At 49.7% G+C, this 22,336-nt stretch overlaps 4 protein-coding genes across 4 annotated transcripts; 3 read left to right on the top strand and 1 right to left on the bottom strand.

Moving 5' to 3' along the window:
* Positions 1-922: 922 nt before the first annotated feature.
* ETH_00010890 (FAD linked oxidase family protein, related) lies at positions 923-4,778 on the top strand (the record flags this gene model as incomplete). Its single annotated transcript, XM_013377297.1, has 10 exons — positions 923-1,209; positions 1,491-1,647; positions 2,045-2,185; positions 2,345-2,654; positions 2,851-3,050; positions 3,181-3,334; positions 3,439-3,679; positions 3,788-4,022; positions 4,435-4,558; positions 4,699-4,778. The coding sequence occupies 10 exons, from the start codon at positions 923-925 to the stop codon at positions 4,776-4,778; spliced, it is 1,929 nt and encodes a 642-aa protein (XP_013232751.1).
* Positions 4,779-7,034: 2,256 nt separating this feature from the next.
* On the bottom strand, positions 7,035-7,943 carry ETH_00010885 (uncharacterized protein; the record flags this gene model as incomplete). Its single annotated transcript, XM_013377296.1, has 1 exon — positions 7,035-7,943. One exon carries the CDS (start codon positions 7,941-7,943, stop codon positions 7,035-7,037), a length of 909 nt encoding a protein of 302 aa, XP_013232750.1.
* Positions 7,944-13,158: 5,215 nt separating this feature from the next.
* Positions 13,159-14,601, top strand: ETH_00010880 (uncharacterized protein; the record flags this gene model as incomplete). Its single annotated transcript, XM_013377295.1, has 1 exon — positions 13,159-14,601. One exon carries the CDS (start codon positions 13,159-13,161, stop codon positions 14,599-14,601), a length of 1,443 nt encoding a protein of 480 aa, XP_013232749.1.
* A 2,071-nt stretch (positions 14,602-16,672) lies between these two features.
* Positions 16,673-19,021, top strand: ETH_00010875 (acetyltransferase domain-containing protein, putative; the record flags this gene model as incomplete). The annotated part of the gene is made up of 4 exons (XM_013377294.1): positions 16,673-17,389; positions 17,849-17,929; positions 18,308-18,506; positions 18,924-19,021. The coding sequence occupies 4 exons, from the start codon at positions 16,673-16,675 to the stop codon at positions 19,019-19,021; spliced, it is 1,095 nt and encodes a 364-aa protein (XP_013232748.1).
* Positions 19,022-22,336: the final 3,315 nt, after the last annotated feature.

The raw sequence follows: 22,336 nt of genomic DNA, 5'->3' as shown, positions 1-22,336 counted from the left end.
ATCCATAAAGCCGCAGACAATTTTGCATAGAGAACTGGCGTAAAACCACTCAGCGACAGCCATATGTACGAAGACCAGGGAGCACAACACCCCGCTCTGAAATTTGTCCCATGGCCCACAGCACCGTCAATGAAAATGCAATCACAGTGGAACGCATTTAGAATGAGCATATAGAAGCCACAGTAATTCATTGAGGCGTGCGGTGATGAAAAAGTGATGCCGGTATGAGCATAACAAGTGCTCTCGAGACGCACGCAGAATGAAACGGGGTCGCTGCAGAGCTAGGCACTACAAATAGCAGACAACTTGTGCAGAGTAGTCTTAGTATGGAACAAATATATATTAGAGCACAGTACACCTAAGTTTACATGATGTGTCCGCTTCGACCTGCGCTTGAGGCAAACAAGGCACAGTTGGGGCTGGGTGAGATCGTGTGCATAGTGTGGCGGTGCGCTTGAATGAAAAAATCCAGTTCTACTCTTCCTGAGAACTCCCGATTCTTAATTCAGTATAAACTGTTTTTTTCTATGTGTCTACGATGATATCAAGGGTCTAGCGGGAGTCCGCACCTAGAACAGAGTCGGTACTGGGTAACTGTAGCAGTGCAACAAACGCACTGATCACTACAGTATTTATTATTTATTGCTTATACATGGCATGCCAATATCGCCGTGAACATTTTACGCAGCTTGTCACAAGCTCCTTTGGGCAGAGAACGAGGGACATTGGGGACGCCTGAGCAGAGGACAGATGCCCTAGAATTCTGAGAAACCCCAGCAAAACAGCAGGCTCTGGTGACTCGAGGCTTTTCTGGTTGCGTTACGATAGGGCTCCTGACTTTGCCCCGGTAGCAACGTTCTTCTCTCGAATTTCCCTCAAATATCTTGCTTTTGCCCCTTCAGTGCGTCCACACGACTCGGCAATGTCTTCAAGCAAAGATTTCAGCTTGAGTTCCTCAGTGGATACCGAAAGGGAGGCCTGTGGTCGTCAGCACCAGTCAGTGAACCAGATTATGGCTCTTCAGTCTCCCAGCAGCCTGAGACTCCCCCTGCGTTTCCCTGCTGACGCTTTCGCTGCACTGCATCTTCCAGCCCACGAGATACTCCACGGCAGAAACCGCGCAGCTGTTTGCAAAGCAAACGGCTGGGGATTCAAGGACACTTATATATACTTTATTGACAAGGTTACACTGACAATAACGGGCAATAGGTAATGTAGCCCCCAGGGCAAGCTTTCGCGACCCTGTCCAATGAACACATGGGCCCTTCATAGGTTTCCTACGCTCAAGTTTGCAGTAGTTCTGCCTAGAGTATGCAAAGTAGATTTATTCTAAAAGTAGTATTGCTTTGAAGAAGGTCAAAACGCGACGGGTCCGACTTCCAGTCCAGAATGGACAGTGTTCACCCAACGCAGCTCGATGATTCGAAATTGCACCAGGAATTTCTTTGTGAAACAGACTTGTGTGTGTCTTTGCCCATATCCTTCTGCAGGTACCCCTTGTGTGGCCATAGGCTGCAACACTGGCAGGAGTTTACGAACTCTATAGAGGGTCTGGATCTAGAGAAGAAATCATTTCCGAAAGAGGAAATTGTCATAAGCCCTCAAAGACTAGTCAAGAAAGAGTTCTTAGACGACCTTCTGTCTAAGGTGGGTGTAAACCAGCGCTGTCTCACTCCAAGGCGATATCCTGAGCACACATAGCGTAGTCCTGCGCTGGCGGTCGTTTTCAGACTGTATGGCGTCTAGATCTTCCCGTCCAGTCCTACTGCACGCACACGCCCCCTGAAGCATTTTCAGCACTTTTTATCTGCTGGGATCGTAGAATCATGCATTTCTGCCAGTGTGGCCACCTTGCAGAGGGTCCGCACAAAGCTAGCCACTACGGCGCATTCGGGAGCACGATGCCTTTGCCTAGAGAAGGCTCACAGTTCTGGCCTTACTGAGTGGAGAGTGAAGGGTTGCTGTGGGTTTCAGGAGCTAGGGCGTGTTTGAGTACAGCTTCGTGAGCTGTTTTGCATATGTCGGCCTCTCTGATGCTTTGCAGGCTCCTGGTGTAGAAGTGTCAGAAGAGGGGTTGGAAAGGCTCTATCATGGGCATGGCCATACATGCGCAGAGATATTTGCACTGAGACACGGACAACTCGAGCGCCTGCCAGATGTGGTGCTGTTCCCCAAATGCCACGAGGTGAGTATATGCAGTGTTTTTTCCTGTTACTCCCTTTGCCTTACTGTCAGCACCTCAATTCTGCATCGACTTGCCACTTTTTGCTGGCCACCCCTCTTTCAGCCTCACATTGTCCTAAACGGCGAGGCACAAGGGCCAGGGCGGGTTTCATGCGTTTAGGACGTTGAAGCCATCGTTGCGTGCGCAGTTCTACACGGAGTATGCTTGATTCCATTTGGGGGTGGGACTTCTGTTACACTGGGACTTGCAGTCCCTGGAGACGAGGAGCGGATGGTAGCAACAGTATCTCTAAGTTATATGCAAAGAATACTTTCTTTAGATAGAGAAGCTCTCCTCTTGACTGTAGAGGCAGGAGCTGTGGGAGCTGTACTAGAAGAACAACTGCGCCACCTAGGGGTCACTCTAGGCCATGAGCCGGACAGCCTGGAGTTTAGCACCGTGGGTGGATGGGTTGCCACCAGGGCATCAGGTGAGCCTCTGTTGACGCAGCGCTTTGTCTACCCGCAACCCTGTGATGCTGCGCACGTGGTATGCTGAGCATTGGTCGTTGTGGAAACGGAGCCGCCGACTCTGAATTCCTTGCGTTCCGGGCCGTGCATGAGGCACCCACTGTCTCTTGACATTAATATGAACGGCTGCGAGTGTTACTTTATTTCTGAATATAGGGATGAAAAAGAATGCGTATGGAAATATAGAGGACTTGCTTATTGATGCAGTGGTGGTTACACCACAGGGAACGTTAAACCAGCGTCTTGCTGCACCCCGCGTGTCCAGTGGCCCATCTGTCCAGCAACTAGTGCTTGGCAGCGAAGGCACATTAGGGATTATTACGCAGGTCGTTCTGAAGGTTAAACTGCTTCCAGAGGTGCGATTTCAAAGCAAAGTATTCAAACTTTCTGAATCGCGCGGAAAACTGTGTTCATAGGACTCACGCGCCTTTCGTTTGTCATCCAGGCAAGGTTTGGTGTGCTTGTTGTGATACACGTGTATTCCAGAAAAAAGTCTACGGCTGCCTGGTCTTCCCCAGTTTCGAGATTGGTGTCGCTTTTATGAGACATGTGGCGCTCAACAGGTTGCAACCAGCGAGCATCCGCCTTATGGACAAGAGACAAACGCAATGTGGCGCTCTTTTTAGAACTGTCCCTCCTGGTAAGAGACAGGCGACTGTCGTGGCATTCATCTCGCGAACATTGCGTGCCTCTGGCTTGTTAACGAGCTGCTGTCTTGCGAATTGTTATTTCGGCAAATTTCAGGCGGCTTGGGTGTTAGAGATGCGGTGGCAGACGGCGTGAAAAGGTTCTACCTTAACAAAGTAAAGGGCTGGCGGGAAGAAGACCTGTGTGCATGTACTCTTCTGTTCGAGGGTTCTGCTGAAGAAGTAACTTGCCAGCAGAGAAACCTTTACAAGGCTGCAAAAGTGTTTGGGGCCCTTCCAGCCGGTGGTAAAAACGGGCAACGCGGATATCAGATGACGTTTCTGATTGCTTATGTTCGGTGAGGCGCTTGCGCTTTAGTAAGCATTGTGGCAAGGTTGCTTTCAAAGCTTCTTTGTTCCGCAACTAACATAACTTTTTATGTTTGTACATTGCGTAATGTCTACAGGGACTTTGTTATGGACCACTTTTGGGTTTTCGAGTCGTTCGAAGCTTCTCTGGCGTGGCCTTTGGTCCTCAAATGCCGAAATTCGGTGCACAATTATATCACGAAGGAATGCAAGAACAAGGGCATTCGATATCCTCCTCTTATCATGACCAGGCTCACTCAGGTTTATGACGCGGGGGCTGTTCTGTACTTTTACTTTGGATTCAACTGGGCAGGCATAGAAAACCCCATGGAGGTAAATTACTAGAAGGTGCTAAAGGGCGTCAGGAGACCGTATTCAGAACATTTTGTTGTGCCACTGGAGGCAGCATCAACATTTCGTCGACCGCCGTCTTTTACGGTCATTGGTGAATGTTCTTGCGTAGTCATGTTACAACCTGTGGCACCTTAGCATCCTATGATCCCGACCTTCCTTTGAGGGCCACTGCGCAGAGGAGGGGTACAGTTCGATGTCTCATGAGCGTTTCCCTATATGTTCACCAAAATTCCTGTCAAACTTCCAGAACTACGGTGCAGGTGGATTGGAAAGCGGTGCATGTGCAGGGAACTGTGGAGTAGCCCCACGTCAGAGGCATGAACTGTGATGTTACAGTACACCGAAGAATGTGATTCGTAGTATGTTGGCCATGGTGGCCACTCTGCTGCAGGTCTATAAACATATCGAAGACGGCGCACGCAGAGTTATCATGAATCTTGGCGGCAGTATTTCGCACCACCACGGCGTTGGGAAATTGCGGCGGGAGTTCATGGCAAGCGCGATAGGGGAAACAAGTACGTCTTCGGTAGACCTGCCGTGAGCCCAAAGTCAATGCGAAGGCTTCATTACACATCCAGTTTGCTGAAGCATGAATGCCAACAACCCAAACATGGAAGAAGGCCTGTTGCATCTTATGCATTGACACTTTTCTCAGGCATGGCCGTCTTGCGCGGTGTGAAGGCATGTGTGGATCCGCAGAACATCTTTGGATGCAAAAATCTGCTGGATGCTTGAAGTGAGCAGCCAACCGGTTCCTACGTAGGCAGCTTAGTAAACACGATGCACCTGTTAGCCGACTCGTACCTAAGAGTCGTGAAGGCTGCCTTCTCGCACACGAAAAGAGAAGCTGAACGATCGCACCTAAATGACAACGCTGCTTGGGGGATGGGAATGAGGAGGAAAGAGCTGGGTGTACGTATCCCTCCTTCTCATCTTCGAATTCCCCTAACATCGCCAATGATACTGATGGTTGAGGAACGAGGCAGGCTAACTGGCCGGCCAGGCGTAGGTGTACGGCGTCTGTACATCAAATGACTCTACACTCAGTGCCTTACTGCGTTATAAAGGCTTTTTTTAGTCTAACAATGCCTGCCATAGGCTCCAGTTCCCGTTGCCGTTCTCCAGTGTTTTCTGACTGCAACGTACAATGTCTTGGGAGAGATCCCTGGTGGTGGGGAACTGTCGGCGGCTCTTCGCTACTGTATCCATGTTCGACGATGTGGAATGCAGGGATGCCATGTAGTGCAGTGCGTCCCCTGGAGCCCTGGCGGAAATCCATTGCAAAGGTTTTTGTCTACTTTTCCCGCGGGACATTACGCAGCCCCTCAGGGCACAGGCGCTCGCCGGTTCTATCTCATAAGTGGGAATACCCGAGACAGGAGGGTAACGTGCAACGAAAAATGAGATTGTTCGTCACTGGGTGTTGGCTCCGAAGCTCTTTTTATGGGTGATTACTGTCCCTGTGTGGGCTTTTCGTCCCAAAGCTCCAACGCTTTTCTTTTCATCCTTACTTGCACAGATGGAGGCGACAATCGCAACTTCAGTTTTCGCTTCCATAGAACTTTCGATGGTATGTGGCCACGAAAAATGTGCACAAGAAATACCGTGAGCTAAACTCCTCCATAGCCTGCGAGTACCGTAGTCCAACTGTTTTCGCTTAAGGTTTGTTGCTGACCTTGGTGGGCGCAAGAGCATCCCAAAGTACGCCTCCAACTTCAGTCGTTCACGAGCCATACGACCGGAATTGGGGTTTCTCCCTTCCTTCGGATTGAACGGCAAGTTAGCCTGAGAGGTTCTTAAAGCACTAGCGAAATGGATTACTCACGTTGCCACTACGAGCAATCCCAATGAGGCGGTCTAAATCCCTTTGGACGGCGGGCAAGGAGTTTTCGTTCTTTCTTTTCTGGTTTTACATTATATTATCCTGTAAATAGCCGTAAATGGAGAATTAAGGCTAATGAAACCCAAAAATAGCAAGATACCACCACCTAACATAGCGGAGAAAGTGGTCAGATTATGCGTGTTGGCGTTGTCAGGAGACGTAACATGCCACAGGGGCTCATATGCGTCCAAATATCATGATCATGTCGATCGCGTTAAAATGACTGTAACATATTCAAACAATATGCATTCTCATCCCTTGCCCAAGTATGTTGTAGAATAGTAACCCAGGCAGACGCTCCCGCCATAGAAGACGAACCCCACACCCTGTCTGTCGGGCATTTGGTTCAAATCTACAGTCACGCAAGTAATCTACGATCCACTCTATAATACTGTCAAGCTCATCAGTCTCAATTTTCGAAGTTACGACTACGTGCGCATCCACTGGCGCCGCACCTGGCCAATTCGATGATGAATGCTGCACAGAGCTCACGGGAGGCTTGTCATCAGAACGGCACGATCTACAGTGCGGCTACTCAGAATACTTCTTATATATGGTTCACAGGTCAGCCTGTGGCCACCACAACACACGAAAATTGTGCAGTAGGAGACGCTTACGCACTTGTCCTGTCCCTAGCAAGTAAGATGTGGTGGTGGCAGGCAAGCAGAACTACCGAGGCGTCCTGGCAAGTGCAGGTGGGTCGTCATTCACATTTGGTGGTCGGCTCAACGCCGCGAAACAATCAGCCAACAATAAACCACTCATGAGCCCTGCCCCCACGTCAACCCTACGGACTTCTCCCGTGCTTCTGAATCCCGACAAAAGTGCCCAGCACAGAATGCTGGCACCAACGCACGCATTCCCAGGCTACCAAAAATCCTACTCAAACCAGCTGAATGATGTGCAATTCAAGGTAACACTGCGCTGGTTAGCTTGCTTCTACAGTATTGACCACTGGCGCCTGCTAACTCCAAGCGGCAAGCAACTAAAGTTCACCAGGTGCAGAAAAAACGGCTGGTGAAAAATAGTTCTCGTTGTGCATACCCTGTGGAAAATGCGTACACACGGGTGAAAGAAGCGCAAATGCTCTTTCTATTTTGTTTCTGCCGTCATCCTCTCGCCACTTCCTGTGCCTCTAAAACAACCTGAGCGGCAAATCGTTTTATCGTCCGCACTACGAAAAAACACAAGAGAATACCCCCACAGATCCCTATCACCTCCAAGTGCCTCTTTGACATTGTAAAGAATCCGAAGACGTCGACGTCAGCTCCTTGCAGCTCAAAAGACTTTGCCGCCAGTGCGTTGTCTAGGCTCTGCAGCTGTCCCCCGATTATCGCATACAATACGGCGAACGGAATGCCGGTTACAAGGGTGGACACAGCAAATGTCGCCGCCGAGATCGGGGTTGTGCCAAGGAAGTAGTTGTTGAAAGTAAAGGGTAAGATCATCCTCGTACAAAGAACAAGCTTGACTGAATCTTTTTGCAAAGCCAAGTCGATGGCCTGGAGCTGCTTGCTACGACGCACGAACCGGTTGACGACAAAACGCCGCAGCATGAAGCGAGATATGAAAAACGCCAGACATGCTGCGCCCATACTTCCACACATAATGACGAAAACTGCGAGAAGCGAAGGGCCCATCAACACGCCAGCCAAGACCGAAAGCAATGGAGCTGGTACCACAAGCCCGGCCACGACGTACGTAAGCGCGTACGTCAGTGGACTGCCCTTCTGGTGCTCAACCACCTGCCTTAGCACATCTTTAAAAGGTAAGAGGAACAAAATAATAAAGCACGCACTGACGGCAACCCCCAACAGGCCAAGCTGCACGCGCCCACAAGTTGGAGGCAATTCATCAGGGTCATCAGACGAATTGGGGCCACTGGACGCCGGAAATGACTGCGAAAGGTTGGTAACTGTCAACAGCTCCCTTTCGCGCGGGGAAACTGCCGCAACATCTTCAAGGCTACTTCTCCTGGAAGAATGCCGCTGGCTGAAAAGACGGAGAAAAATTGCCATTAGCGGCTCGATGGCGCAAATCGTCAGAGGCAAAAAAGAGGAGAAAATAAAAAAGCAGGGTGATTGTTGTCTTCAACGGAGCCCATTGGCTGTACTTCAGTACTTAAAGAGAGTCACATGACCTCTACCGTGGCTCACCGAACCGCTCAAGACCCTGCCCAGAGACTCCAAACTTTTCTCAGGGCAATACAGCGTGTTTCGGAGAGTTCAATTCAACAAAACATGTTCAAAGGTAAAGTGCGAACATTTGCACCGAAGGTGTTCCTACAAAGTGGCTACGCCCTGTTGGTTCGTTCGAGCAGCCCCGTATTCATACATACGCGTCCCAAAATCACTTATGACGCAAGGGACATATTTTAAACATATTTCAACACAACATTGAACCACAGTGTTGACTTTGGTTAGCGAAGAATTAATTTCTTGTCCACGTATGGAAGTGGACAGGAAATCCCTGAGGCAGCAGTTCCCGTAGGCTTTGATCAGCAAGGTACTCTGAAGCATTGGCCTCAGTTGTCCTGGAGTCATCTGTTTCCTTCCAAAAGTGCCACTCATGTATAACATACTACTGTTTGAGGTCAGTCCCCACGAAACCACCGTGTATACCGAAGGTGCTGCCGCCGTATGCAGTCACCAGGGCGCATGTAGATTGCGCCGGAACACGGCGTCAAGCATCACACTTTTCTGCTTTGAGCTGCGCAACACATGTTTAAGGCCTTTTGGACTATCTTGGGGGCTAGTTCCGTGAGAATGCCATGGCCCATAGGACTGCAGCCCTCAGTGACCTGTGGGGGTGTACGTCAGCAGTGAGTCCGGCCACTGAAGGCTGTGTAGCGTGACTCGAGAGTTTTGAAGGACCGTAGTAGTGTTCAAGTAATTTTTGGCCAAGCCTGAAGACGTTTCAAGTTCGCGGAGGGCGACCCGATCACTTTTACCTGAAACGCAGGCTACGGGCAACTCGCAATATCTGTTCCTAACGATACAGTGCTAGCCAGACACGATTTTGAGAAGCTCGCATATGCATCGCTGAGCGAGGTACCCAAGCTGACGCTCAGCTTTAGGGGAGATTCCCTATTGAAAAGAGTTATGAGTAAGTCCTGACGCCAGCGCTGCGGCCTGGTTATTCGCGGGAAGCGTTGGTGGATAAGTATATGAAAGAACTCCGACGGTATTCATGCAGCCTTTTGTTGCCCCGTAGGGATGTAAAAAGTTTTTTCTCAGGTGTCTGGGAGAGAATATGGTGCCAGGCATTTTTCTGTGAACGGTTTGCCAAATGCAGGGTGTCTAGGGTAAAATATTTTGCGCTTTCTTAACCTTGTGTGAGTTTCCGTAATGCATACCTGCATTAAACTTTAACTCCTTCCGAAGGCACGTCTTGCAAACTGGTATTCCAGCACAGCAGCTGCTGTCTCTGGTGACCGAGCAATCAACCACAAGGCAATTAAGAAACAGCAAACGCTTCACACCTGTACGTTGAGACTCCACTGTAACGATTTTTCCTATAATCAGGAATGAGCTTTGAGCTTTCTGTTGAGAGATGTGAGGCAAGCAATCTTACATTTGGTGAATCTTTGAGGCAATCGTACATCTGGTGAATCTTTGAGGCAATACCACAAGATAGGACGACAAACATTCTTGCCACTAATCTAGTCTATCTAGCTCAAAAATTAATGGCGCTGTAAAAAAGTGGGCTGCCTCGATCTCTCGCTATTCCCTGAGTCTAGCTGTAGTAAGCAGCTACTATTTCCTCATGAACGGCTTGCACGCAAATTTTTGCGCCGCACTAAGGCTCTACAGCAAATACGGACTCTTTGGTCCTGGTGCTCGTGGTTCCTCTCGAGGTCCGCATGTGCAGCAAATACGGGTCCTTTGCTTTTGGAGATCGTAGCTGTCCTCGAGGCTTGAATCAACGAATTAAGAACAAACCGTAGCCAAACTTGGGGCCTCCACAGATGAGAACACTGGCATATGCCAAACAGGAAAAGCAACGAAAGAATAAAGAAGTGAGAGCGCCTTACCCGGAGACCAAGCGATTGAAGACTATTGTAGCTTGGACTAGTCACCTATCAAGAGTGGGTATTGTCACCTCCTAGCACCGACTGTTGGGTAATCATGTATAGTCATCGTCTCATGTTACGATTTTCCTTAAATGTCTCTCCACTCAGGGTTCTTGTGTCGTTGGCCCTATGGGCAGGAGGCCTGCACTGGTGCCGGCGCTATCGCCAGCCCCAATCTCCAAGTATTCACTGACACGTCTAGTTTGTACATGCTAATTTGCTGACAAACTGCCTTACTTCGATGCTAGCAAGGAGTTCCTGTCCTTATTGAGCGTGTTAACCTCTCATAGGTCACCAGCTAGCTATCTTCCTAAGGTTACCAGCAAGCCCTATTGTAGTTCCGGTGCACTACACTGACAGCTTAGCTATTTCTGCTTTGTAGATGTTCAGCTTTTCTGCTGGCGTGCGGCATGCCGCCTTCTAGTTTGATATTTGTCCCGGTGGTAAGAGCAAGAGACGCACCCACACGCCCAGTGACTCAACAATAAAAGTGCTCGTGAAACTTAGTCATGTTCCTATGTGAGGGAAGCCGTGACACCTATGCCCCACTATCTTAAAAGGAAGCACTGCAGGCATGTTCACACTGCTTAGTTTCCCTGAACTGCAGACATTCAGGACTGGGCTCGAAGAGGGGTGTGTTAGTTCTACAAAGTCTGCGGCCACGAACATGCGGCAGTATCTCACCAACTCAAGAGGCCAGGCCGTTTCAGCCTCATCCTACGACACCTCTGGCCTTACACATATGGCTATTGGTTTGTCTCGGCTTTTACACCTTCTGCATCAATCGTACAGCCAACACTTAAGCCGTTGCTTCACAAACTTACATTTGCTGATTTTCGAGTAGGATTGGTACCTGGAAAAGATACCGAGAAGCTCTAGCTGAATGCTACTTTGCCTGCCTAGGACAAAGCTGTATGAAAGCACGTAAGCATTAAACGCCCCAGCACCCCCAGATACGCGCTGATGTTGACATGAAAGGCAGTTGGGGACCCCTTGATACAGAAAGGCAAAATGTCACATCGAAATAGCCTCACAACAGAACGGAAAGCCCTCTTCCACGGCATTTCTTGGCCGTGCGTAGCTGATGCGGGCTGGCTTCTATGGCTTCCATGGACTACGGAGGAGTATCGCGAAGAAGCTATCTTACCACCACGAGCCAAAAGAAAAAATACAGATGCAACGTGTGATCTCTTGCACCACGCAAGGCTTGCGGCTCATTCATTTCAGTTCCCAATTATCTAAGTGTTGCGCTTTGGGAAATAGTACTGGGTGCTTCCCGTTTGGGTGATTCCGGTTTAGATGATTCGCATGCCCATATTGCCGGACCTCTGCGGAGGAGCAAACACCGGGACATGCCGCTCGCACGCTCCAACAGTTTGTTCAATATCTGAACGCGGTCTGTGGCTGTTGAGATATTAGACAGCTCTTCTTCCGAAATGGCCGAGATCTGTAATGCTTCAACCTTGGCTAAGCTTCCAGAAGCTTCCCAGTGGGCAGCCTACTTCCTGGTGTTACGCCCAACTGCTCAACTACCCAAGTACCCCATCAGTGAAACTGAGCAGACACATTTAGAAAAGCCAAAAGATGAAAAGAAATCGCAGCCAGCTGTTTTCGTACCTGTCGCTGCAGCAAGTTTAGGGTTTCTGCAAAGTGCAGTCTCGTTGCCGGCGTGGCTTTGCAGCAGAGCGCCGCGAGCCTACCCAACCTCACTACCTCGCTTGTTTTTGCCTATTGTTGCTTTCTAACAGGTTGAACATGCTTTGGCTAGTCTCTCAAGCTCACAAGACGAAATTCTTGGCCTACCACTGAATATTGTTGATGTCAACAAAAATTCCAAATTACAACGCAAATCGTTAACATTAGAGACATTGATTTACCACCGAAAATGCGTTGTAGGCTTTCCATTGCCTCGGGAGCCAAAGTAGTAAGTCTAGCAAAGCTTTACACTCGCGTAACCTTAGCGCTTAGTAGGACACTCCAAGGATATCGGGATCAAGGCGTGAAAGCACTGATACCAAAAAGAATTCTTCTGGATTTAGGACGGGCCTTTTTGTGAGCATGCGCCCACCAAGAGCCCAAGAGCCCCGTTGGTGGCTGCTGTTGGACTATTTTCCGCATAAACCGTACTGTAAGACTTCCCCTGCGAATGGAGCTTGTGTTGGAGTGTGGTTAACGAGCCGCTACAAACACTAGGCTGCTTCTCTGGAGGCCACCTTTAGAGTTCTTTTTCTTCGCAAGCCGGAAAATCCGAGTACTGGGAATCAGAAATGATTGTCCAGGAGGCTAAAAATTAGTGGAGTCGCAGACAGCTTGCTCGGCAGGCCGTAACACAACAGACGGAAAAACCCGGCTAAGATATGATATGCTTATTCAACGAATAATACAAATCATTCAAAAGCGAAAGGCCACGGAGGTAACCCGCCTACCGCTGGTCAGCCCAACGTGGGTTGTTCAGGTAGTGAGTGAGATCTCACACTGCAGATGCTTGGGGCATAGGTAATTACTTTCCTTAGTTTTTTTCCACAAAAGAAACATAAAATCGGTTTGTCTTTTTATATGGCAGGGCATGCTACTTCGTGTGATGCTTTGTGTTTACATTTGTCATTTATGTAGTTCCACTCGACTCCTCGTGAGGTAATTGGACCCCAAGCAGGCTCAGGTTGACCAAAGTTTTCCTAGCTTTCCAACATTTGTTATCTGAGGGCATCACTTCATGGACAATTAATACATTGCGAAGAGCATCTGATTCTAAGAAACGGCGTCAAAGCAGCAATAAGCACACTTCACCCTGGACGGTGCCAGCCGCCCGTTCCCAAGTGTGCTCCATACGCAGAGTAGAGCAACTGCTTGGAAGAAAGAGTGTGCAAGCTCACAAATTGCAAATCCCGCCCGTTCCTGGCAGTTAGCTGTTTACATTGTAGAAATCATACCTGGCGCTGAAGGTATTCACGATCAAGTGCTGTTAGGGGCTTTTTCGTCGATCATACGCCGTCGTGGACACAAGTGTCCATGCAGCTTGTTCGTCTCCAGAGCTCCCTCCCACAGTAAATACGTCCTCTTCCTTTAGAAAAACATAGTTCCATTCTGGAAGGCTTCTCTTGTCATTCTTTAATCATACTTGAGACTCACCTTTTTCACGAACGCATCCAGGAGTCGCCAAGATGAGCGGGCTCTGCGCTCGACGTCTTTTCCGCAATGGGGGCTGCGCTCTTCTCGCTGCTTTCCTCATAGTTCAGCACCCCGATGGTGGAGAATCTGTTTTCAATGACCTCACAGGGGCATCAGTAGAGTTGCCAGTGCAGCCAACCCCACCGCAGCCACCGCTGCAGGGCGGGGCCTCGTCCTTTCCCCAGCAACTGCTTGGCAAACACGCTTTCGTGCCACAAGCGGAAGGAACCACAACGACTGCAGGCCCTTCGCTCCCAACACAGCAACCTGCGACGGCAGGATACGCGTCTGCATTCACTCAGTTCTTCGGCAGTGCAACCCCAGCTCCTGCGGTGCCACCGACTCAACCACAGGCTCCAGCGGTACCAGCAGGGTTGCCGGGTTTTTTGCCACCACTATCCTTGGACTTTTACGGCAGTCCAACAGCAAGTGCAGTAGGGGCAGTAGCGACAGCAGGAAACGCAGCAGGTTCGGCTGGAGGCGCAGCAGGACTAGCAGGTGGAAACTGGTCCCCATTTGGTAGCCGTGCGCAGAATGCGCTTGCAGCAGGCTTGCCTGTGCATACAGCAGAAGTGGGAGATGTGACAGGTGCAGCACCGGTGACGGACACCAGCGTTCCAGTTGGATTTCTTTCGAGTGCTAATGGCGTCTATAAAGTTCCTCGCTTTCCTTCTGGCGTCCAGTCCGTTAGTGAGCCGAATGAGGACGCAATTAAGAAGTGCATATTGCGAATCTCGGCGTCGCAGATGACGAGTGGATTCAGTGATACTTTGAAGTCGGGGGGTGTTCAGATAACAGGTAGTGCATTTTCCCAGTTACTCCGCCTAGTGGGCACCAGCTCCCCTCGCTACACTTCCAAATTGAGCGCCCCCATAGTGTTATTCCAGAGGGCCGTAGGGACACGGATCAGTTATGAGATTAGGGTGGCCGTTCCTCAGGGCTGTGTCCTACTTCCCAGCGACCCAAATTTGATGGGTCTGATCAGAAGAGAGGGTAAATATATTGTTGAAGCGGCGGTACGGCTCCAACCCGACATGCTCGCGGAGTACTCCTCCTCTGTGGCGGCAGTTCCAGCTGATGTTGTGGCGTTTGCTGCAGCGCTTGCACCCAATTCAAATTTTCAGCCGTTGGGGCATTGCGTATACGTGGCTCATTTTACAACCAAGCCCGAGAATATCCAGCTATTTGCGTCGTATACTCAAGTTAAGGTTGTCGGTGTTACAGCGATGGGCATGGAAACGCTACAGCTACAGATTCCCCTAGCTTGTTTGCCGCAATCGCTGCACCGTACCGCATTGTGGTCCGTTGGACTGCACTCTGGGACTGCAGTAATTGTTGCTTTCAGCCCGCCTCCCAAGGCCGAGCCTGAGTGGTTTGTTGTGCGGACAACTGGTGACGAAGCAGCCTTCAGTCGCCTTACAGGATCACGCCCCTGATGAATGCAGATTCGAGAATGGCTACAGATGTCTGAGACATGCCGTGGAGTTATCTGGGTCATAAGACATCATGAAGATGGTAGCGAGGTGCTGTGTAAGGCGCAACGGGACTTTGACGGATGGAAGCTGACGTTTACAGCGGTCATTGCGATGCAACTGCTGTAACAGTGCCGTACAGATGTTGATGCTTCGCATGAGTACACGATGACAGATGTCTGCTGGTGCTGCCTTTTAAGGCCAGCGCCCAGCATGTGCGCGTGTATGCATGTTTGTCCGTCCGGTCACACGCACCTGCGCAACTGCATGGCACTTGACGTGAAGTATTCACACGTCTGTGCTTTTCCGTTTCCCATGCATAAGTGCACATGCGTTTGCAGCTGTCATGGAGGCCGGACACACCTGCGTACACGTGCCAGATGCACATGTGAGTGTTAGAGCATTCGTGCAAGGGCACTGGTGCATCGCGCACATCATCACACGTGCAAATCAGCACATACGTGTTCATCTACATGTTCATCTGCAAACAAAGATTTTCACGTATTTGCGTCTGCACGTGTGGATGTACTCACGAGTAGCGATTGTGGGAGCATACCTGCACTGTGAAAACTGTTTAGTGGCAATCCCTAGCCATTTTCGCATTTTTCAAGACATACCGGTGCTATAGATCCCGTCACTTGTGCAGTGTGGTCAACAGAAGGTTCACTGAAGAGACGTTGGAATGCTTTGCGGATAGATCTAACGGCAGCTGTAGTAATAGTGAGGAGGATGGAATGGCATGGAAATATACCAGGGCATGTTTAGGGCACCGTTGTGTAGTGGAGGAGATAGGCAGGTAGCACAATGCAGAGAGGTGGTCCGAGGTCTGCACTGCGTACGCGTAAACACGTCGCATTGCAGTACTATATCGGGACGCATTAGCTGTCAAAATGACCTCTGGGGTCGCAGTACTCGTGTACCTGTTTTGTCCGGATGGGCAGTCGTCCACAGATTGGGTGGTGTATAGAATGAATGATAGACCGTAGGATAGAGGACGTGGAAGAAGGATGGTAGTTACTACCTGCGGTGATTAGGCTTAGTGACGTAAGAGCAGGCGAAATGTGTCGTCATGCCGTTCGGAGTTGGCACGCTAATGGGGAGCATGGGGTAGCAACGAAACGTTTCTTTGTGAATGTGGACCTCTTCACTTGGTGGGGGATGGCAGTGACCTCGCTCCATAAGGCACATTGGCGGGACTGTGATGGTGTGCCTTACTTTAGACCGAATCTTCCTTGAAGAATTGCTGACGGTGCTCAGAAGCATCTATTGGAGGACACCAGGGAGCAAAGCAAGAGAAGCAGCTATCGCAGTGTATATCATATTTTCAACACTGAATCTTAGAGGGTAGGATCTATTCACAGTCCATGGGAAGTTTTGCCACTGCAAGATGCTTCGGTTTGCCAAGCGTTCTCTATTCGCGCTCTCATTGGCGTGCCCACCTAGATACTGTAGCTTTTTTTAGTGTTTTGCATAATATTTTGTTAATATATTGGGCGGCATAGAACGGCTAAGCATTCGCTCCAATATTAAAGTTTATGCGGTTCTCTCGTTCTCATCGCTACAGCTGCAGCCCCACGGAGTAAATGGACGAAGCTGATTAATTATGGTACGTGCGGATTTTTCATGAGCAGTTTTATGAAAGTACGCATATGTATCCAAGACTAGATGATTTTGAGTCGCCGGAAGCCCCTACTGTACATGTCCGACGAAAGCAAAACACAGAAAACTAAGGGGCCGCAGCATATCAGCCTCATGTGATATGCAGCCTGAATAGCGTAGGTTTTATCACTTTCATGCGCCTCTCTCTTCGAAATTATTATTTCGTGTTAATCTTCCGTCACGTAGACCTCTGGAAGTGGTGATGTGGGCCCCTGTGGCATGCCGATATTGCAACAGGACCCAGTTGGCGAGCTTGCCATAAGGAGAACAAGAAAGCTGGAAATCGGTATATTTTGATCCATCTCTCCCGATAGGGCCACCTGCCCCGATACTACCCCACAAAGGGGCATATTTCTTCCGGTTATCCCGCTGTCCGATGCCCGCAAAAGAAGAGGGGGAGCCCGTGTTTGGGCACGAGGAGGGAGACCAGGCTCACTCTGCCCAGAGTCCTGGTATGGCCGTCATTCAATGCGACAATAGCAGCAATGCAAGCGGGAATAGCAGCAGCAGCAGCAGTAATGCCAGCGGGAATAGCAGCAGCAGCAGTTCTGCGCGCGATGGAGAAACGCAAGCCAACGCGAAACGTGGCATCACTGGTTGCGCGAGTGAACCTGTACTCTGGCGCCCTGCAGTTCAACATCAAGGGCGTCAGAAGCAGCAAGAGAGGCATAAGGAGGCACAGGAACACCAGCTGCTCGACTCCGACAGAAAGCAGCTAGCCCGACGCCGCAGCAGCAGCTGCCAATCTACGCGTCTGGAGGCACCCCATGAGACTGTCTCTTTAAGGGAGGCCTGCGCCAGTGATGCTCCTTTAGTTCGAGCATTGATGAAGTCACACTTACGATCCTTGATTCTCCCAGCTGTATTTTACTGGCTATGCCGCCATGCGCAGGACTTCGGGAGCTTCCTGGTCATTTGTTGCTGCTTTGTACACCTCGACAAAATGCTTATCAGTCTCTGCTGTTTCTTGATGCTGCTCTTAATTCGAGTCGTGCTGGAATTAGAGCAATATGCCGCACGAGGGTGCCCTGACTTGGCAGAGTTTGACCGTCACTATTTGCAATCCGAGCGGAACAGATTCTGGGTAGCTGAGGTGAGAAACAAGTGGAAGCCTGCATTTCAAGTTCGTACAAAGTTGCTGCTATTAAATTGTTTCTATGCTGGTAGCTGGTGATGACGTGCAAGCACTGTAGGTGTGCTGGTCTTTACCCAAAGATGGGCAAAGATGAAAGTGACAGCGGGGAAATCGCTTGAGCTTGGTAAAGTTTCCCCATTATCACCGACTTCAGATGCTGATTGGACGAAAGGCAGTCATTTGCGACATTTCGTTATTTTGGGGTTGTGGAAGTATTCCGCTGATGCAGGGCAACGGGAAACTTGATTATTTGTTTATTTGGGGCTTACTTCGTGGGGAACTAGACAGTCGTGCTAAGGGCGTGAGCGCATGCATATTTCCTTAACTTCTGTGCACTCGCAGCATGTGGACACACAGGCACTTCGAACAGTGTGTGTGTGTGTGTGTGTGTTTGTGTGTGTGTGCGTGTCTTGCCAGAAAAAGCACCCGGCTGGCACTCAAATTGTCGGCTGCATCGGGTTCATTATTCATCCGTCCAATCTGCAAGAGGGGCAGCTGGTGAGGAACTCAAATTAGAATGGCAGGCTAGAAACTACATACTCGAAGGGAAAGCCAGATCCCCAGAGGGACAGCAGCCGGAGAGACAGATACATGAGGCCAGCAGATAGGAACAGGAAGAGGCATAAAGGCAGCAGCGAACATGCAATTTCACGGGTTTTTCCTTCTGCGAGTTCAGCCCTAATTTCTAAAAGTAGCCTTTTGATGCTTAAATGAGAGATCGTGGGCCACCGATGCTTTTGTGTTTATCGAGAATTTAATGCCCACAGAATGCATTGCTGGGAATGCCGTAAGGTCGTTTCCGATTCATTTGATGCCATGCAAGCCCTTCATGGAGAAGTCCTGGCTCTGTATGTGCGTGCCCCTGATGTCGTGCAGGTTCGTCTCGTTGTTTCTCCGGGGTCGCGAGGTGCTGGTGTGGGCTCTCGACTATTATCTTCGGCCGTGGGCTTTGCCGCAAGCTGTCGCTGTCGTTCTATCGAAGTCTTTGCGAATTCTTTGAATGCTAGCAGCGCCAGCTTTTTCAGAAATAGACAGTTCGAACTCGTCCAGGTAGTCAGGAGGAATCTCATGAGAGGTAAGCCTCCATTTAATCTGCATTCATCTCACCCTTCATCTGCACGGCATCTCGTATGTTTGTTTTTATGGTGATGCTGGTGCCTTCTCCACGCTGTCCCAGTTTTATCGTTCCGTAGCTCTGTGGCTTTCGACATAGCTTTTCATGACGCTGGGAAAGCTTTTCGTCAAGGGAACGCTCTAAAAAGGGTTGCTCAAGTTCTTTGCGAGCACAAAAGATGTTCCAGATCTGCTGTCTCCAACATGTACACGCCTCGATGCTCGACTTTCTGTTCTTAACTTTATTCTTCTCGCTTTGTAACTCAGTTGCATTTGTGTGAATTTGGTTATTTCTCTGTGCCTCATTTTATTTTCAAGCGTATTTTGCACTCCGAGTGTTCGTGGCTGGATGTACAGCACACCACTTCTGTGTGTTCAGGCGACCTGCTTCGGTGGAGGATGACCCTTGATTGCGATGGGCGAACGCTTGAGCCAAAGACAGACACTTCATCTATTGATGATTTGCAGTCTGAATAGCGATGTTGCTCAACTTGCGATGCTAGCGGTGCATGTGCGAGTGTAAAGTGCGGATCATGAGACTGGGGAGCAAATATTACGTGAAGTCCGTGAACTCACAGCGGCTGCGTCTCTAAATTTCCAGGGAGTTTTCCTGGGAATCAGTGCCAGCCCACCAGTGTCGAAACTGCTGGAGCAGTTTGCCTGCGGCTGTGGGTCGCGCATCAGCAGCTTCTGTTGTTTCTGCATGCATGGGGAACATGACCAGGAAGGCCTCTTGGAGCTAGGAGTAGGCCTTGCCTTTTTTTTTGCGGCGGAGGTGAGTGTTACCGCTGCAGCTTTTGCTCGCTATTTGCTCTGGAACATCCCAGATTTGGCAGTACGTGGCAGTACGTGGACACGCCGCCCCAGAGGAGTCCCCTTGAGGCCATCAGGCACATGAGAAGAATGGGTGAAGGTTCACGTGGCAGGAACTACCCCATGAGCTGTTTGGATTGACAAAAACGTATATAACCGAGGAAAGGTTTGCATGACAAATGCTAACGAGAACACCTGTCCTTTCCTTCTGCTCACCAGCAGAACGGATGGTGGAGGCTCGCCTTCTCGCGTGCTGCTGCAACGCCGAGAATAATGCACGCGAGGGGAGGCTTTTGTCCATCGGGTTATTCGCTGCATCGAATCATGCAATGCGCGCAGTCCATACGCATCTCTGTTATCTGTGTCGAATATTCATGTGCATTTGGGCAGTTGTGTTCTTGATGTGCATGCACTTGTATGTTTGTATTTGTGAACATGCATAAAGAGCAATCTATGTGCACATCTGCGTGTGCACGTGTGCGTATTCTCTGCGTTTACACGTACGCCAACGGTTGTGCTTTCATTTGTACAGCAACATTCACGTTCATAGCTGCAATATCATTCTGTGCATCTGTGCCGCCCTCGTCGTCCCCTGAATACGCTCCTGTAGCAATAGCGCAACGGTAGGAATCGTTGCAGCCAGGGGGGGCTGTCCTTCGCAATGTGGCGTATAGACTGCTTACCAACGCTGCAGATGCATATTTTTTAAAGTGTATTAGTAATATATCTTTGCATTTTAATGCATAAGTGTAACATGTCTGCGGGGAAGCCAAAACTAGTCGTTGGAATTCACTGAAGCAAGTAGTGCACAACACATAGGTCTCGCCACTGACTTTCCCAGCTATCGTTGCAATATCAGGATAAAAGACCTCCAGGTGAACATTTACGTTGAGGCTGATAAGCTAGTTGCTGCTAATAGGCTCAGCTAGCCACTGCGACTCACCGGTATTAACGCGAAACTGGTCTTTACGTACGTTAGCTCGAAGAATGGTATAGTTGGCTATGCCACTTGTCTGCACTCTACCCATCACGGAGCGTTTATCGTACCTGCAGGCAAGACAGGCCCAGATGATTCAAGAAAGACACTGAAGCAAGCCTCGGCTTATTGTAGTGGGCCTCTAGGGAAGAGACAGTCATTTGAGAAATCAGTGTACTATCTTTGCCACCGCCTGCACGAAGTGCGTGCGTAGCTAAACCCGCTTTTGCAAATGTATGAGATGTATTACTGCCACCTAGGGCATTTTGAAGCTCACAGCCATGTACAGGAGCAAACAGCAACGAGTGAACGGAAAGTTCACAGCTGTGCATGGGCGTACGTCCAACGTTAAGGTCTAGTTGGTGGGAGCATTGGGGCCAATACACCTGAAAGCGGTTAAAGAGCTTTACCTGTGTCAAGGGCGAAAATGACGCGCAAGGATTTCTGGTAGGCAAAATAGTAGAGTATGTCTTCTAAATGAGATTCTTAGAGAGCAAGGAAGCACGGTTCTACTACTCCTACCATGAAAGGACGCGTCCACTAGGCAGATCTGTCGTGCTCTTCACAATCCGTACTAGTTTTGCAGGAGAGGTTCTTGCGTAACAGGCTCAAGATTCAGGACTCTGTGCGTTTTGCTGCAAGTTTACAACTTGATTATCTCCAAGCAACGCTTTTCCTGTTCGATTTCGTGTACTTTTACTGATACCAGTAAAGTCTCAAACTTTTCCAATTACGGCAAATTTCTTCTTTGACTGTCCATAGGAAGTCTCTCGGTGAGGATTCGTATCTTGCGCTTTTATTCCTTGCATTGAGCTTAGCGTGCAACAGACCTTTGGCTCGTGGTCAGCCCTCCTATGATGCTGGGCAGTGGTTTGGAAGGGGCGACGCAAATGAACGAAGAAGAAGAAGTAACATACAGAAAGCCTGCTTGTGTTATGCCGTGCTGCACAGTTCTTGCCCCACTCTTCCAGACTCCTTCTGCTGGGGCTCGCCACACTCTTAGGATCGCGGCCCAAACGAACCCGGAGAAGCAGCGCCCGCAGCGAGCTGCGCATCTTCTCTGCGTCGCGGAAGTGCCTCAGGCTTTGCGGACGTCCTTCAAAATGAAGGTCATACGCCTAGCAATTCAGCATGCCTGGACCTCGAGTTTGGAAGCCCTTAGACGCCAGCCATTCAACTCCCACGGCAGGGCAAACATAGGCGTAATCACGCGTTGAGGAGCACCTCACATTTTTAAAGACATTTCCCGCTTCGCGCTGTACACGAGCTAGCTTCCAGCAAAGATATCTGCGCTCTCGCTGTGCGGGCGTTTATCGCAGAATCCAGTGGCAACAGTGAACCTGTTAGCTGGTCCTAACGGTTTGACACGCAAATTATTGTAGTGATGGCTGACCTGTGACTGTTGAGGGTATCCTCCAGCACAGGAAGTGCGGTGCTCCGTTACCCGCGACCGTTGTAGTGCTCGAGTGCGCTGCAGCGTCGTTTGCATTGTCTCATATTAAGTGTCCTTTTTCAAAGGATAAGATGCTAGCCTTTCTTTTCTGATTTTGGCGTTTTTTTTCGGAGCAGTCTGCATTTAGGGTCCACCAGCATAGCAAGCGCCGAACCCACGAATGACTTCCCAAGGATTGGTGTTAGCGGCAGTTAGTCCCCCCAGCTCCAAACTTCACAAGAACAGGTTTTACAGTGTCTCTGAATGGGGTCAAATAGTGAAGTTCACAACTGCAACTATGATGGCCGTACCGTCAGACCCCAAGGATTCTTCTCTAGGCGCTGCAGTTGGGTGCCTACCGCAGCCACCATGCACCGCGAGCATCTGCAGTGAACGGGTGCTCAGCGAACTTCGACGAGCCCATTAGCGTTCTTGGAGTCACTAGATGTGTATTCCGACTGCTCATTGCTGAATCCCAGGCGTCTAAGACTCGAGAACTGAAAAATGGCAGCCCTACGAAACCGGTAGGCAAAAAGTGGGTTCAAAAGAGGTTCCAGAGAAACAGATGGGG

The sequence above is a fragment of the Eimeria tenella genome, genomic scaffold, assembly GCF_000499545.2.
Source record: "Eimeria tenella Houghton genomic scaffold, Eth_scaff5, whole genome shotgun sequence".
Taxonomy (NCBI): Eukaryota; Apicomplexa; class Conoidasida; order Eucoccidiorida; family Eimeriidae; genus Eimeria; species Eimeria tenella.
This window is presented reverse-complemented; position numbering and strand designations above follow the sequence as displayed.